The following is a 17,665-nucleotide window of genomic DNA, read 5'->3' as shown; positions in this document are numbered from 1 at the left end:
ATACTAGGCATGCCTTGGTTGAGAGCTCACAACCCACGCATCAATTGGATCACAGGAAGAATCGAGTTTCCTTCAGCTTACTGTCTTCAGCACTGTTTTCCGGTTGTCAACATGGACTCTTCTTCCCTACTCTACTTGGAAACGGACGCTGAGGTCCGACAAGCTGTACCCGAGGACTATCATAACTTCTTGGATGTATTTAGTAAGAAGGGCGCTGAAACCTTACCTCCACATAGGCCATATGACTGTCCGATAGAATTGCTTCCTGGGGCAGAGATTCCTTTCGGAAGAATTTTTCCATTATCTGAAACGGAATTGGGGACCCCGAGATCCTATTTGGACGACAACCTGGAGAAGGGATTCATCCGACCTTCCACCTCCCTGGCGGGTGCAGTGATCTTCTTCGTTGAAAAGAAGGACCATTCCCTACGCCCATGTGTGGATTATCGGGCACTTAATAAAGTCACTATTAAGAACCGTTACCCCCTGCCATTAGTGCCCGAACTGTTTCAGAGACTGGGATCAGCTGAAGAATTTTCCAAGTTGGATCTTCGGGGTGCCTACAACCTCGTCTGTATTCGGAGGGGTGATGAATGGAAGACTGCCTTCCGTACTCGTTTCGGGCACTTTGAATATTTAGTTATGCCTTTTGGTTTGTGCAACGCCCCTGCCACATTCCAACACTTTGTAAACGACATCTTCAGAGACTACCTTGATCTGTTTGTAATAATCTATCTGGATGATATTCTGATTTTTTTCTCCACTTTAGCTGAACACCGGGAACATGTAAAGAACGTCTTAGCTCGACTCCGTCTTCACGGTCTATATGCCAAGCCTGAAAAGTGCGTCTTCGAGCAACGAAGCATCCAGTTCCTCTGTCTGATCATCTCAGTGGAAGGGATTGAGATGGATCCCCAGAAAATTTCTGCTATACAGGACTGGCCTGCTCCTTCTGACAAAAAGGGGGTCCAACGATTTGTGGGGTTCGCCAATTTCTACAGGAAGTTCATTAAGGGGTTTTCCTCCATCATTTCCCCCATCACCGGACTGACCAAACAGGGTCAAAAGTTCCAATGGACTTCCGAGGTGCAGGAGGCCTTTAAAACCCTGAAAGACTTGTTTGTATCAGCCTCAGTCCTAAAGCACCCCGACTCAACTCTGCCATATATCCTAGAGGTGGATGCCTCAGAAATAGCGGTCGGGGCAGTGCTTTCCCAGAGACAGGGGCCTAAGTCTCTTCTGCACCCGGTCGCTTTCTTCTCTCGCAAGCTATCTGAGGCAGAAAGAAATTACAACGTAGGTGATCGTGAGCTACTGGCAATTAAGGCGGCACTCGAAGAATGGCGCTATCTTCTTGAGGGCGCCACCCACCCAATCCTTGTTTATACCGACCATAAAAATTTAGAATATCTAAAGACTGCTAAGAGACTGAAACCACGACAGGCCAGGTGGGCACTCTTCTTTAGATTTTCGTTCCACATCACCTACCGTCCAGGATCTAAGAACACCAAACCCAACGCCCTGTCCCGCATGTATAGCGAACCAGAAAGTCCTTAGTCTCCGGACACCATCCTCTCTTCAGGGAACTTCCTTTTGCTCCAGGGGGACTTACTGTCCCAAATCAAGCAGGCTTCCACAGGTACTGTCCTTCCGCCTGACACCCCTCTACTATCCAGAGATGATCTCCTTTGGTACAAGGATAAGATCTACATTCCTCAGGATGTGCGAGTCTTGGTTCTGAGTTCCTGTCATGACCATTTGTTGGCTGGCCATTTCGGGGTACATAAGACCATGGAGCTGCTTCAACGTACGTTCTGGTGGCCACAGATGAAGAAAGATTGCAGGGAATATGTGGAGGCATGTACCACTTACATTCGGAACAAGGGCAGTAAGTTGAGAGCTTGGGGTCTGCTGAAGCCGCTACCCGTCCCGGATAGACCATGGAGGATGATCTCCATGGACTTTATCATCAAGTTGCCACCTTCAGAGGATTATTCCACAATCTTTGTGGTGGTGGATAGGCTCTCCAAAATGGCTCACTTTTTGCCTATGAAGGCCGCAGAGACTGCCAAGACTTTCATCAGGGAGATTGTGAGGCTCCACGGCATCCCCGCTAATATCACGTCAGATAGGGGGGTGCAGTTCACCTCTAGGTTCTGGAGAGCGCTCTGCGGGGCCCTGAAGATTGAACTCTGCTTCTCCTCGGCCTATAATCCCCAGACCAATGGCCAGACTGAGAGGACGAATCAGACGCTGGAGCAATATCTGCGTTGCTTTTCTTCATTCTCTCAAAATGACTGGGCTTCACTTCTACCCTTGGCTGAATTTGCATACAACAACTCTGTTCATTCTGCCACCAAGCAATCCCCGTTTTTTTGCAAATTTCGGCTTTCACCCGCTGTTCTTATCTAACAATCTCCCCGAATGTCCGGTGGCGGCTGTACAAGAAGACCTCAACTTCTTCAAAGCAAACAATAAGCTTCTGCAAGAGACTTTGACCAAAACACAGAACTACAATAAGGAGGTGTTTGATAGGAAGAGAAGGGGGGAACTTGATCTCAAGGTCGGGGATCAGGTTTGGTTGTCCACCTTGAACCTAAAGCTGGCCTGCCCGTCTAAGAAACTGGGTCCAAGGTTTGTGGGTCCTTTCCCGATTGTGTCTCTAGACACAGAGCCTGCTTACCCTCTTTTATTGGCCTGTGACTGTCTACCTCTCCTTGTTGGCCTTCCAGACATGGTAATGGCCTGCAGGGAGGTGGGAAAACCAGCAATTGGGTAGCTTTAGGTGGACACTGAGCAGATGACACAGTACACTGACTGTAATAACTGCAGCTGCCTGCCTGTGTTACAGAAACAGAACTCCAGCAATAAGGGGTAGCTTCAGGTGTATACTGTGCAGGAGGCACACAACACCCACTTTAACTGCTGCAGATGCCTGTATTACAGAACACCAGCAATAAGGGGTATCTTCAGGTGTATATTGTTCTGGAGGCACACAACACCCACTCTAACTGCTGCAGATGCCTGTATTACAGAACACCAGTAATAAAGGGTATCTTCAGGTGTATATTGTGCTGGAGGCACACAACACCCACTTTAACTGCTGCAGATGCCTGTATTACAAACACCCACTTTAACTGCTGCAGATGCCTGTATTACAGAACACCAGTAATAAAGGGTATCTTCAGGTGCATATTGTGCTGGAGGCACACAAAAACCACTTTAACTGCCGCAGATGTCTGTATTACAGAACACCAGTAATAAAGGGTATCTTCAGGTGTATACTGTGCTGGAGGTACACAACACCCATTTAACTGCTGCAGATGTCTGTATTACAGAACACCAGCAATAAAGGGTATCTTCAGGTTTATGCTGTGCTGGAGGCACACAACACCCACTTTAACAGCGCTAGCTTCACAAGAAAACAACACACTGTCCCTGCCTATCCTGCTCTTTCCCTAACCGCCGCAACACACTACACAAGGCCGCCGCGCTGGCGGCCTTATATAGTGTGGGCCGTGTACTAAACCCCCTGAGTTATAATTATGGCTCTCCTTGCTGCTGGCGCTGTGATTGGTCAAGCATGCGGGGTCACAGTGCATGCTTGGCCAATCATGAGCCAGCAATGCACTGCGATGGCGCAGTGCATTGTCGGCCGTGAGCGCCACACGAATATGGTGCGAACGGCCCACAGAGTTCTGGCTTCGCTGAACGGGCAAACAGGTGGTGTTTCGAGTAGAACACCGAGCTCATCCCTAATGTTGAGCTATTTTGAGGCGACAGGAAATATACACTGGTATACAAGCTGTACACTCACTACTTTACATTGTAGACAAGTGTCATTTCTTGAGTGTTGTCACAGAAAAAATGTGATACAAAAATGTGAGGGGTGTACTCACTTTTGTGAGATACTGTAAGTGTTCCTACATAGTACATGGTATATATTAAAAATGTAATAAATGTAGCCCAAACTTGCATATAGACATCATTGATTGCACACATGATATTATAAAAGAATCAATTCAAAATTCCTGTTTATTGTAGTCTCATAGTAGACACATAATAGCTGGATAACTTCCACTCATCAGGAGCAAATGTGATATAGGTATGTCTGTAATGAAATATAAATGCCAAATAGTATAGTAAATAAAATAATAGGATTATTGTTGTTTTAGTTACAACATGCGTAGAACTTTCTATCAATGCATTGTCACAGCTACTATGTGTCTACTATGAGACTACCTTGAAGAATTTTGAATCAATTTTACATCATGTGTGCGATCAGTCATGTCTATATGCAAGTTTGGGTTACATTTAATACATTTTTAATATATATCATGTACTATGTAGGAACACTTATGTGTGTGTGTGTATATGTATTTATTTTGTTATTTATTATATGTAATTTATTGTCCCACATGCATCCATGTGCACCATTAAATAATATATACTATTTGATTCAGTTGGTTCTGGTTGTGTGCTTCACACAAAGTCCCAACATTCCGCTTCCCCCCCCCCCCCCTTACTCTTCTGTTTTATACCTTTTTGTTTTTAACTTAGCCCTGAGATGAGGTTTCCCGGTGCTGCAGTTCCTCTGAACGCCACAAGATGGTGATCTTACTTCTAGCCAGACAGAAAGTCTCTATGGAATACAGACAGGAAGTGATGTCAGGTACGCACAGGAAGTTCCGGGTGAGAGGTGAGTCAGGAGGAAGTAGAGAGAAGACGTTGCTGGAAGAGGCAGCAGAGGAGGTAATAAGATCTTATTTTCTATTTACACCCAGTAACCCCCTGTCATGTCCGTCCTCTTCCTCCATAGCAAGGATGAGCTCTGGAGTGTTCGCACAGCCCAAGTGCAGAGCCTGCCAGGAAGTCAGCGCTGCGCTAATCACAGGCAGTTAGACATTGTGCTGATATGCAGCTGCAGAGATCAGGAAATGTCTCGCTGCCTGTGATTAGCGCTCTGCACGTGGGCTGTGCGAACGCACCGGAGCTCATCCCCACTCCATAGTCACTGTGACGTCTTTTATCTCCAGCAGATGGTGATACACACAGATATAATGTGGGAACCTAGATTAACCCCTATATATAGTCAGTGCAGAACACATAGACGTCATTAAGGGGGGGCTATTGAGTCTGGAGCCCCGAATGCGGGGACAATAGCCCCCAGTGTCTAAGCGCCGGGTCCAGCAGTGAAGAGAAAGGGAGAGAAGAAAGGACAGACAGCAGCGGCGGCAGCCGCAGTTTACCTGTGCCATTCAGCACAATGGCTTCCTTTGAGGGGCGTGGTGGCTTAATTTGACGGGCGTGGTGGCTTCATTTGAGAGTCGCGGTGGCTTCATTTGAGAGTCACGGTGGCTTCATTTGAGGATCACGGTGGCTTCATTTGAGGGTTGCGGTGGCTTAATTTGAGGGTCGCAGTGGCTTCATTAGAGGGTCACGGTGGCTTCATTTGACGGGCGCGGTGGCTTCATTTGACGGGCGCGGTGGCTTCATTTGACGGGCGCGGTGGCTTTATTTGAGGGTCACGGTGGCTTCATTTGACGGGTGCGGTGGCTTCATTTGAGGATCGCAGTGGCTTCATTTGACGGGCTCGGTGGCTTCATTTGACGGGCGCGGTGGCTTCATTTGACGGGCGCGGTGGCTTCATTTGACGGGACATTTATTTTAATTTATTTCTACAGAGCTTGCAGAGCATTGCACCCAGTTGTATTTTCCCTGGGTGGGGAAACGCAACCACATTTTACATTGTACGTCCCTATACACCAGGGGTGCCCAACCAGTGGCCCGGGGAGCCCTCTGATGTGGCCCGCGACCTACTTCTATGGGATGGCAGATGGCAAGCCCAGATCATGGGTTGTAGACCCGCCATCCCAGAGCATCTGTGTTGTTAATGAAGCCGGCAAAGCAAGCAGCTGTGGAGCAGAGCTGTATAAGCTGATGCTTCCTGTATGGCGCCGTCACTTGCCACAGGCGGAGTGATGCCAAATGCAATCTGCCGGGGACAGCAACAGCGGGCGATACCTGAATGGAAGACTTATTAAAGGCCAGTTTATTACTAAAATTGCACTATATGTATGGGCATATCTGTGCTGTGGTTACTGGGCTGCTTTCAAACTGATCCGCAGGTGCAGTGCACCTTCAGGTTACCTGCACTGAGGCACAGACTTCTGTTATTACCTGCACTGAGGCACAGACTTCTGTTATTACCGGCACTGAGGCACAGACTTCTGTTATTACCGGCACTTTTGGTGAGCTTTCAGAAAGTGCATCAAACCTGCAATATATAATAGAAGTATATAGCAAAGTGTAGCTAACCCACAGGAAAGACACAGGTGCACTGCATTGCATTAGTATGAAAGGCCCCTTTCACACAATTGGTCCAACTCAATTGATCCCTCCATTTACCTCTATGTAACGGCAGATGTAAACAGATTTGTGACCTTTTACACCTGCCTACCTGCAATCTGATTTGCTAAAAAAAACAAAAAACAAAAAAAAAACAGAAGGGGATCAATCCCCTTCCGTTAAGGCGGATCAGATCGGAGGACCCATAGAGTAGAGTGGGCTGTGTCCGTGTCCACTCTGCATGGACCTGCCATCTGACTGCTCTGCTCATTGAGGCCCGTGAAAGGTTACCAAGTCGTTTAAGTGGCCCTTGCTCTTCAAAAGGTTGGGCACCCCTGCTATACATCATGTGCCCTATAAAAGGGGATGGGCATTAAGGTATATATAGACAGAGTAAACACCTTCAAAATCTTGATATCCTCCACCCCTCTCTGCCAATCCCCCCACTGGCTGCCATTCAGTGTCCTCCACCCCTCTCTGCCAATCCCCCCACTAGCTGCCATTCAGTGTCCTCCACCCCTCTCTACCAATCCCTCCACTGGCCTCCATTCAGTGTCCTCCACCCCTCTCTACCAATCCCTCCACTGGCCTCCATTAAGTGTCCTCCACCCCTCTCTGCCAATCCATCCACTGGCTGCCATTCAGTGTCTTCCACGCCTCTCTACCAATCCTTCCACTGGCCTCCATTCAGTGTCCTCCACCCCTCTCTACCAATCCTTCCACTGGCCTCCATTCAGTGTCCTCCACCCCTCTCTGCCAATCCCTCCACTGGTTTCCATTCATTGTCCTCCACCCCTCTCTGCCAATCCCTCCACTGGCCTCCATTCAGTGTCCTCCACCCCTCTCTGCCAATCCCTCCACTGGGTTCCATTCAGTGTCCTCCACCCCTCACTCCCAATCCCTCCACTGGCTGCCATTCAGTGTCCTCCACCCCTCTGCCAATCCCTCCACTGGCCTCCATTCAGTGTCCTCCACCCCTCCCTGCCAATCCCTCTACTGACCTCTATTCAGTATCCTCCACCCCTCTCTGCCAATCCCTCTACTGACCTCCATTCAGTATCCTCCACCCCTCTCTACCAATCCCTCCACTGACCTCCATTCAGTTTCCTCCACCCCACACTCCTAATCCCCCCACTGGCTGCCATTCAGTGTCCTCCCCCCCCTCTCTGTTAAACTCTCCACTGGCCTCCATTCAGTGTCCTCCACTCTCTCCTAATCCCCCCACTGGCCTCCATTCAGTGTCCTTCACCCCTCTCTCCTAATCTCTCCAGTGACCTCCATTCAGTATCCACCACCCCTCTCTACCAGTATCTCCACTGGCCTCCATTCAGTGTCCTCCACCCCTCTCTACCAATCCCTCCACTGGCCTCCATTCAGTGTCCTCCACCCCTCTCTGCCAATCCCCCATAGGCTGTTATTCGGTGTCCTCCAGCCCTCTCTCCTAATCCCCCCACTCGCCTCCATTCAGTGTCCTTCACCCCTCTCTACCAATCCCTCTACTGGCTCCCATTCAGTGTCCTCCACCCCTCTCTCCCAATCCCCCCCTGGCCTCCATTCAGTGTTCTCCACCCCTCTCCCAATCCCTCCACTGGCCTCCATTCAGTGTCCTCCACCCCTCTCTACCAATCCCTCCAATGGTTTCCATTCAGTGTTCTCCACCCCTTTCTCCCAATCCCTTGACTGGCCTCCATTCAGTGTCCTCCACCCCTCTCTACCAATCCCTCCACTGGCCTCCATTCAGTGTCCTACACCCCTCTCTCCCAATCCCTCCACTGGCTGCCATTCAGTGTTCTCCAGCCCTCTCTCCCAATCCCTTGACTGGCCTCCATTCAGTGTCCTCCACCCCTCTCTACCAAGTCCCTCCACCGGTCTCCATTCAGTGTCCTCCACCCCTCTCTCCCAATCCCTCCACTGGTCTCCATTCAGTGTCCTCCACCCCTCTCTGCCAATCCCTCCACTGGTCTCCATTCAGTGTCCTCCACCCCTCTCTCCCAATCCCTCCACTGGCTGCCATTCAGTGTCCTCCACCCCTCTCTACCAATACCTCTATTGGCCTCCATTCAGTGTTCTCCACCCCTCTCTACCAATCCCTCTATTGGAACGCACTACCAACCAACATCCTCCTGGAAGAAAACCACCAGGCCTTTAGGAAAAAACTCAAGACCTTCCTCTTCTAGAAGTTGAACAACTAAGCTCTTCACAGTGCCTTGAGGCGATTAAGTTTGCGCTGTGCGCTATACAAATATTTCACTCACTCACTCACAGATAGGGGTAGTTGTTGGAGTGCTCCTCCAGGTGGTGGATGTGAGTTTACACCACGCCCTGACTGTGGCCGTCATGGTTAATGGGAGGAATTTGGGGGGATTTGTTTTTGGATGTATGCTACATATCCAATTTTTTAGATCTTTACCTGGGATTGTATATTTTTCTATGGCCCACCCATTTAGTAGAGGGTGTGGGAAGGAACCATTCTTTTAGTTAGGCTAATATGCTAGCTGTATGATAGTCCGCTATGTCTACTAGGCCTGAACCCCCTACTGATCTGTGTTTGATTAGTCTACTTTTAGCCACTCCTTGTTTTATTTTCCCTGCCCATATTAATTTTTGTAGGGATGTTTGGAGGGAGTTGGTGAAGCTGTTAGGTATTGGGAAGGGTAAGGTTCGAAAGAGGTACAGAAGTTGAGGGAGAACGGTCATCTTAAATGCCGCCAGTCTGCCGACCAATGAGAATTTGTGATTTCCTAGTTGGTGAAGAGACAGGTTAAATTTTTGTCTATATCTGGTGTAGTTTTCTTTGAAAAGGTTCTTTAAGTGTCTTGTTAATGTGATTCCAAGATATTCTATGCCTGTTTTTACCCATTGAAATGGGAATTTTGAGGATAAGAGATTACGAGTTGTGCCATCTACCCCTAGGTCTGGGATGTGTGACTGATGCCGCGTACACACAATCAGACTCTGGTCCGCTGGACAATCCACCCGTGTGTGGGCTCCGGCTGACTTTTTTTCCCAAAAGTCCGGCGGACTTAGAAAGTAGTTTTGACTCAAAAATTGTCCGGCGGGCAATCCGGCCGTCTGTGCACTAGTCCGCCATACTTTTGAAATGAACGGGCTTGCTCACACGGAGAAAAGTCCGTTCATTTTGAATGTGGCTCCAGGTAGACGAGACTAGCAAAGGAAGTCAATGTCGCCGCCTCCATGGGCGAGATTGACACCTCGCTAGCTCCGTCACCTGGTATGGACATAAAGGGAAAGCCCTACGCTGAAAAAACGGCGTGGGGGTCCCCCCCCAAGGTCCATATCAGACCCTTATCCGAGCACGCAACCCGGCCGGTCAGGAAAGGGGGTGGGGATGAGCGAGCTCCCCCCTCCCCTCCTGAGCCATACCAGGCCGTGTGCTCTCAATATGGGGGGGTGCTTTGGGGAAGGGGGGTCCTGCGGCCCCCCCACCCCAAAGCACCTTGTCCCCATGTTGATGAGGGCAAGGGCCTCTTTCCGACAACCCTGGCCGTTGGTTGTCGGGGTCTGCGGGCACGGGGGCTTATCGGAATCCGGGAGCCTCCTTTAATAAGGGGGCCCCCAGATCCTGGCCCCCCACCCTATGTGAATGAGTATTGGGGTACCATGTACCCCTACCCATTCACTTCTGAAAAAAGGTGTAAAAAAAACCACAACACGTGTTTTTAAAATGATTTATTGCACAGCTCCGGTGGTCTTCTTCCATCTTGGGGAGTCTTCTCGCCGGACTCCTCCGCTATCTTCTGCTCTTTTACTAGCTCTCTCACTAGCAGAGGAGCCCGACTTTCTTCTTCATTGCCGCCGCCATCCGGGGGTCTTCTTCTGACTTCGGGGGTCTTGTCCCCCTCTTCGGTTCTTCCGGAAAGAGCATTGCGTCAACATCTCAAGGAAGAAGAACAGAAGGCGATGGCGGTGACAGAAGACCGGGCCACCGGTAGTAAAAGAGCTGGAAGAAGGAGCGGAGGCCCGGCAAGACCCCCGAAGAGGGGGACAAGACCCCTGAAGTCGGAAGAAGACCCCCGGACGGCGGCCGCAAGGAAGATGAAAGCCGGGCTCCTCCGCTAGTGAAAGAGCTAGTAAAAGAGCAGAAGATAGCAGAGGAGTTCGGTGAGAAGACCCCCCCAAAACGGAAGAAGACCACTGGAGCTGTGCAATAAATCATTTTAAAAACCTGTTGTTTTTTTTTAATTTTTTTACACTTTTTTTTTCACAGGTGCATAGGTAGGGGTACATGGTACCTGAATACTCATTCACATAGGGTAGGGGGCCGGGATCTGGGGGCCCCCTTATTAAAGGGGGCTCCCGGATTCCGATAAGCCCCACCACCCGCAGACCCCGACAACCAACGGCCAGGGTTGTCGGGAAAAGGCCCTTGTCCTCATCAACATGGAAACAAGGTGCTTTGGGGGGCCGCAGGGCCCTCCTTCCCCAAATCACCCCCCCCTCACTTGTCCCCACCCCCTTTCCTGACCGGCCGGGTTGCGTGCTCGGATAAGGGTCTGATATGGACCTGGGGGGGACCCCACACTGTTTTTTCGGTGGCGACATTGACTTCCTTCGCTAGTCCCGGCTACCTGGAGCCACGTTCAAAATGAACGGACTTTCCTCCGTGTGAGCAAGTCCGTTCATTTCAAAACTACGGTGGACTCCCGCCATAGTCCGGTTGTGTGTGGGCAGGTCCGCTCGTTCGAAAGCCCGGCGGACTTTCCGGCGGTTTGTCCGCCAGACTAAGTCTGCCGGATAGTCTGATCGTGTGTACGCGGCATTAGTGGCATTAGCTTTGTAATAGAACCATTTACCAAGTTCAAGTAGTACAGAGTAAACCGCTGGTAGAGGCGAATGTGGATTGGTGAGCATCAATATGATATCATTGGCGAATAGGCTTATCTTATGATTGTAATCCCCACTAGAAGACCTGAGATTAGCTTGGAATTTTGAATGCTTTCTGCCAGTGGTTCAATAAATATATTAAGGATAAGGGGTGATAGGGGGCATCTTTGGCGTGTGCCATTAGATATTTGAAAGGGGGTGGAGAGCATTTCTCCTACGTGAACTCGGGCAGAAGGGGCAGAGTATAATGCCATTATGGTTGATAATATGGAGTCCTTGAATCCGAATTTGATAAGAACCTCTCTCATGTATCCCCGGTAAACCCTGACGAAAACCTTCTCTGTGTCCAGCGATAGCAGCAGAGAAGACATTCGCTCGGTACTTGCTGTATGAATGAGGTCTATTAGTCTTCTCATAGCATCCGATGATTGCCTGCCTTTGATGAATCCCGTTTGATTTGCATTAATGAGAAGGGAGAGAAATTGGATATTCTAAAGGCAAACATTTTTGTGTATAATTTTAAATCTACGTTGAGTAGGGAGATGGGTCTAAAATTTTGGGGGGTGTCTGGACTTTTACCTGGTTTAGGCAGGGCAATAATTACTGATGACATAATTTCAGGGGGAAACATGGAGGAGGAGGCAGCATCATTGTAGAGGTTTTGAAGGTGGGGGCTAAGTATATAACCAAACTGTTTGTAGTATTCTCCTGGGAGGCCATCGGGTCCAGGAAATTTACCAAAGGAAAAGGAATGGATTGCTTGGGTAATTTCTTGCTTTGACAAGGGAGAATTCAATGATTTATAGGTGGTCTTCACTAAGGGTAGGGAGATGTATTTTGGATAGGAATTGTTGGATTAGGTCTTGAGATGGTTGGGGGGGTGTCTTTGTCATTTTTGAGGTTGTATAGGGAGTCCTAATATACATTTTTCATTTGTAAGGGGGTGGAAAATATGGGGGATTAAGATCTTGATACATTGGCCACGAATACGTTGAGCCATGGCCTTCCCTGCCTTGTTAGAGGTAGAGTAGGATGTGGCTTTGGGCTTGCAATGTGCTTTTTCATAAGAATTTAAGAGAAGAGCTTTTAATTCTTGGCGGAGGGTTAACAATTAAATTTTTAAGTGGTGGGTTGGTGTTTAGCTTATTTTGGGCGTCGGTGTTTGAGTTTGGAGTGGTAAACTCATCTAGATGCTGCGTCCTCCTCTTTTTTGCCAATGAGCTTAGCGGAATGAATATTCCACCTATAAAGCTTTGGGCATTTAAAATGCAAGTTTTTTTCCTTAAACTTCCCTGCTAAACTTGGGGTGCGTGTTATACGCCGGCGCGTGTTATATGCCGATAAATACGGTAATAAATGTGTTCCCATGGGGGAGTAGTCCTTAAATGTACAGCAACCCTCATATTACCCCTCACATCCTATTATTGCGTGACCAATACCATCCAAATAATTCTTACTTTCATTTCTCAAAGTTATCCGTCTACAAGGAGACCTGTATAGATCAAATGATGGCACCAATGAGGATGGAGGAGGACTGGAGTAACATGACTGAGAAGATACTAAACCTCACCCTGGAGATCATCTACCTGCTGACCGGAGAGGTGAGGAGGATTCTGGGAGGTCACATGACATCACTCTTATCTCTATTAATAAAACATAGACCCAGGGGCAGACTGACAACCCTCAGGGCCCTCGGACCAAATAAAGCAAGGGCCCCCTGTCAGGCCCCACCTATGACCTATCACCTAATCCCACCCCTACATTTTGCACAAAGTACAACTTCTGCCCTTTTTTTTAATGGGACCTGAAGGAGGGTCTCTCTCTAACAGGGTCCATTAGAGATTCTCTGTTAGAGAGTGAGACCCTCCCCCCAGGACCCATTATAGACTTCAAAGGAGTCTAATGGGACATGGAGGGGGGTCTCTCTAAGAGAAGCCCTTTCAGTTTCCATTATAGAGTCTGTTAGAGTCTCCACCAGGTCCCATTAGATTGACTCTGGTCCTCACGGGACTCCCTCCTTGTTCCATGACTTTTACAAAGTAGAAATAAAATTGACACTGGGTAGTGCTCATCTTACTTTAACTATGGGTGCTGTAGATGTGCTTGTTCCCACGTCCTCTGTGGCTGCCTGGTGTAGATGGGTCACTGTGGGTTGCTGGCTGTCCCTGCTGTGGGTGGGTCACTGTGGGTGGCTGGCTGGCTGGCACCTTGGCCCTGCTGTGGGTGGGTCACTGTGGGTGGTTAACTGGCACTCTGGCCCTGCTGTGGGTGGGTCACCGGCATGGGTGGCTGCCTGGCTCGCACCCTGGCCCTGCTGTGGCTGGCTGGTGTGTGAATGAATGAATGAAATACTTGTATAGCGCACAATGCGAACTGAATTGCCTCTAGGCTAGGTGTGTCCTCTCCTCTTTTTCCGGGCACTGTTACCAAGGCGAGGGAGGGACTTGGAGGGAGGCGGCAGCCTTTGCCCTATCCGGGTTGGTAGAGCTAGAAGGTTTGCTGCACCCCCAGTGTGCAGAGGCACGCAGCGCAACACGTAATGATGTTGCATGCGGGTCCTCTCTATGTCCATTTGAGAGTCTATGTTTGAAAGAGCCCCTCAATGCAGCCTAACCAGTGCCCATCTGCGCAGCCTCACCAGTGCCCATCTGCGCAGCCTCACCAGTGCCCATGAATGCAGCCTCACCAGTGCCCATGAATGCAGCCTCACCAGTGCCCATGAATGCAGCCTCACCAGTGCCCATGAATGCAGCCTCGCCAGTGCCCATGAATGCAGCCTCGCTGTGCCCATGACTGCGGCCTCACTGTGCACATGATTGCAGCCTCACTGTGCATATGATTGCAGCCTCACTGTGCATATGATTGCAGCCTCACTGTGCATATGATTGCAGCCTCACTGTGCATATGATTGCAGCCTCACTGTGCCCATGATTGTAGCCTCACTGTGCCCATGATTGTAGCCTCACTGTGCCCATGATTGTGGCCTCATTGTGCCCATGATTGCGGCCTCTCTGTGCCCATGATTGCGGCCGCTCTGTGCCCATGATTTCAGCCTCGCTGTGCCCATGAATAGAGCCTCACTGTGCCCATGATTGCGGCCTCACTGTGCCCATGATTGCGGCCTCACTGTGCCCATGATTGCTGCCCCACTGTGCCCATGATTGGAGCCCCACTGTGCCAATGGTTGCGGCCTCGCTGTGCCAATGGTTGCGGCCTCGCTGTGCCAATGGTTTGCGGCCTTGCTGTGCCAATGGTTGCGGCCTCGTTGTGCCCATGGTTATGGCCTCACTGTGCCCTATAAATGGAGCCTCACTGTGCCCACTGTGCCCATGATTGCAACCTCACTGTGCCCATGATTATAGTCTCACTGTGCCCATAAATGGAGCCAATCGCTGTGCCCATGATTGTAGCCTCGCTGTGCCCATGATTGTGGCCTCGCTGTGCCCATGGTTGCGGCCTCACTGTGCCCTATAAATGGAGCCTCACTGTGCCCTATAAATGGAGCCTCACTGTGCCCTATAAATGGAGCCTCACTGTGCCCATGAATGGAGCCTCACTGTGCCCATGAATGGAGCCTTACTGTGCCCATGAATGCAGCCTCACTGTGCACATGAATGCAGCCTCACTGTGCACATGAATGCAGCCTCACTGTGCACATGATTAGAACCTCACTGTACCCATGATTATAGTATCACTGTGCCCACAATTGTAGCCCCACTGTGCCCATAAATGGAGCCATTCACTGTGCCCATGATTGTGGCCTCGCTGTGCCCATGATTGTGGCCTCGCTGTGCCCATGATTGTGGCCTAGCTATGCCCATGAATGGAGCCTTACTGTGCCCTATAAATGGAGCCATACTGTGCCCTATAAATGGAGCCTTACTGTGCCCATGAATGGAGCCTTACTGTGCCCATGAATGGAGCCTTACTGTGCCCATGAATGGAGCCTCACTGTGCCCATGAATGCAGCCTCACTGTGCCCATGAATGCAGCCTCACTGTGCCCATGAATGCAGCCTCACTGTGCCCATGAATGCAGCCTCACTGTGCACATGATTAGAACCTCACTGTACCCATGATTATAGTATCACTGTGCCCACAATTGTAGCCCCACTGTGCCTATAAATGTAGCCATTCGCTGTGCCCATGATTTTAGCCTTGCTGTGCCCATGATTTTAGCCTTGCTGTGCCCATGATTGTGGCCTTGCTGTGCCCATGATTGTGGCCTCACTGTGCCCATGATTGTGCCCATGACTGTGACCTCGCTGTGCCCATGACTGTGACCTCGCTGTGCCCATGGTTGCGGCCTCGCTGTGCCCATGGTTGCGGCCTCGCTGTGCCCATGGTTGCGGCCTCGCTGTGCCCATGGTTGCGGCCTCACTGTGCCCATGGTTGCGGCCTCACTGTGCCCATGATTATAGTCTCACTGTGTGCCCACAATTGTAGCCCCACTGTGCCCATAAATGGAGCTATTCACTGTGCCCATGAATGGAGCCTCATTGTGCCCATGAATGGAGCCTCATTGTGACCATGAAAAGAGCCTCGCTGTGCCCATGAAAAGAGCCTCGCTGTGCCCATGAAAAGAGCCTCGCTGTGCCAATGATTGTGGCCCCGCTGTGTCCATGAATGAAGCCTCAGTGTGCCTATGAATGGAGCCTCACTGTGCCCATGATTGTGGCCTCACTGTGCCCTATAAATGGAACCTCACTGCCCTATAAATGGAGCCTCACTGTGCTCATTAATGGAACCTCACTATGCACATGATTACGGCCCTTACTGTGCCCCTCAATGCAGCTTCTACAGTGGATGGGCGTTAGAGAGGAGAGCCGCTGGATCACACAGAACAGGTCTCTCCCGCTTTGACACCTGGCGGCCACTGTCATCCCATGATAGTCATATGTCCCCCAGCATTAGAGCAGTTTGATGTCTGACAGGAGGTGGGACCTCAAATGACAGCGGTCCCTGTGTAAGTTGAAGATCCCTGCTTTGTTTGATCTGGCGGCGCTCACCCTCCGCCTTATCCTTCGAGGCAGTGCTGGTTCCCAGGTGGGCCCTGAAAGGTGGTCACCAGGGGCCACGGGTGTCCTGAGAGCTCCAGCAGGTGGCGCTGGTGGGCCCCCTTCAGTAGCAGGGCCCTTGGATCACAGCCGAATTGACCAACTTGTCAGTCCGCCCCTGCACAGACCTGACCGGAAAGGTGAGGAGGATTCTGGGAGGTCACATGACATCACTCTTATCCCTATTAATAAAATACAGACCTGACTGGAGAGGTGAGGAGGATTCTGGGATTCTAACATGATATTCCTATTGGTTCCCAATACAGAGATTTCCTCTTGTGAAGTCAGGTGATCATATGACCATCACAGTGCCTCCATGTGACTCCCTAAAACCTGAGAGACACAACATGGAGAAGATTCTAGAAGTCACCAAGAAGATGATGGAGCTGCTGACAGGAGAGGTGAGGAGGATTCTGGGACATTATCCAGTAACAGACAAGGGATGTGTCTGGATGGTGACTGTATCATTGTGTGTGTCAGGTTCCTATAAGGTGTCAGGATGTCACTGTCTATTTCTCCATGGAGGAGTGGGAGTATTTAGAAGGACACAAGGATCTCTACAAGGACGTCATGATGGACAATCAGCCGCCCCTCACATCACCGGGTAAGAGGAGACTTTATTGTAAAGGAGAGAGCAGTACGGAGGCTCCACCTAGATCCCCCATCATCTGATAAACACATAGAAACAATGTATTCAGTCAGTGTGTGTGTTTCCTACAGATGGATCCAGTAATGGGAACCCACCAGAGAGATGTCCCCGTCCTCTGTATTCCCGGGATTCCACACAGGAAGATCACACCATCCCCCACCATCATCAGGTAGATGAGGAACAATCACTGATAGTATCATTAGGATCTGTACATTATCTGCATTGTTACCATTGATGTCATTTATATTATATATTCAGAGTGGAAACCTCGGGGATGATAATATTGATGTTAAAGAAGAGTATAAAGAGGAGGATGAGGAGTATGGAGTGATGGAGGAGTTTTCACGACACAAGGATATGATGGAGCCACCAAATAGCAGGAACCCATCAGAGAGATGTCCCCGTCCTCTGTATTCCTGGGATTCCACACAGGAAGATCACACCATCCCCCACTGTTACAAGGTAATGGAATGGAGCTTATAAAACACAGTTGGATTTTTATGTGATGTCACAATAATAAATCTTCTATCTTACAGATGATATTCTCTCTCATTTTCTTGGTTTAGAGTGGAGATCCAATGGATATAGAATTTGAGGTGAAATCAGAAGAAGAAGAGAGGTATGTGAGGGATGATCAGCAGTCTATGGAGGAGGATGGAATAACGGGGACGTTTATAGAGGAGGACACTCCTACAGAGATCAGCACAGGTGGGTCATTAACACTAAATACATTCCTCCACCCATACTGCTCACTGATTGGGGGCTGG

General features: G+C 49.7%; 2 protein-coding genes across 2 annotated transcripts in view; both read left to right on the top strand.

The window, feature by feature from the left end:
* Positions 1-17,665, top strand: part of LOC143986908 (uncharacterized) — a 91,089-nt gene that overhangs the window by 71,019 nt on the left and 2,405 nt on the right. The gene's annotated exons all lie outside the window — the stretch shown is intronic.
* On the top strand, positions 4,548-17,075 carry LOC143989855 (uncharacterized). Its single transcript, XM_077490133.1, has 4 exons — positions 4,548-4,752; positions 12,666-12,794; positions 16,516-16,853; positions 16,970-17,075. Exons 1-4 carry the CDS (start codon positions 4,609-4,611, stop codon positions 16,980-16,982), a joined length of 624 nt encoding a protein of 207 aa, XP_077346259.1. The 5' UTR covers positions 4,548-4,608; the 3' UTR covers positions 16,983-17,075.

The sequence above is a fragment of the Lithobates pipiens genome, unplaced genomic scaffold (genome assembly GCF_037356315.1).
Source record: "Lithobates pipiens isolate NorthernLeopardFrog02 unplaced genomic scaffold, aLitPip1_a1.2 Scaffold_18, whole genome shotgun sequence".
NCBI classification, from domain to species: domain Eukaryota; kingdom Metazoa; phylum Chordata; class Amphibia; order Anura; family Ranidae; genus Lithobates; species Lithobates pipiens.
The sequence above is the reverse complement of the archived record's forward strand: the minus strand, read 5'-3'. Positions and strand labels throughout refer to the sequence as shown.

Excerpts from the sequence above, each read along its gene's own strand:
- LOC143989855 (XM_077490133.1), top strand. The coding sequence starts at position 4,609 with ATGGTGATCTTACTTCTAGCCAGACAGAAAGTCTCTATGGAATACAGA. Across the intron at positions 4,753-12,665 it reads TGGAAGAGGCAGCAGAGGAG|TTATCCGTCTACAAGGAGAC; the intron begins GTAATAAGATCT and ends CATTTCTCAAAG. Across the intron at positions 12,795-16,515 it reads TCTACCTGCTGACCGGAGAG|AGATTTCCTCTTGTGAAGTC; the intron begins GTGAGGAGGATT and ends TTCCCAATACAG.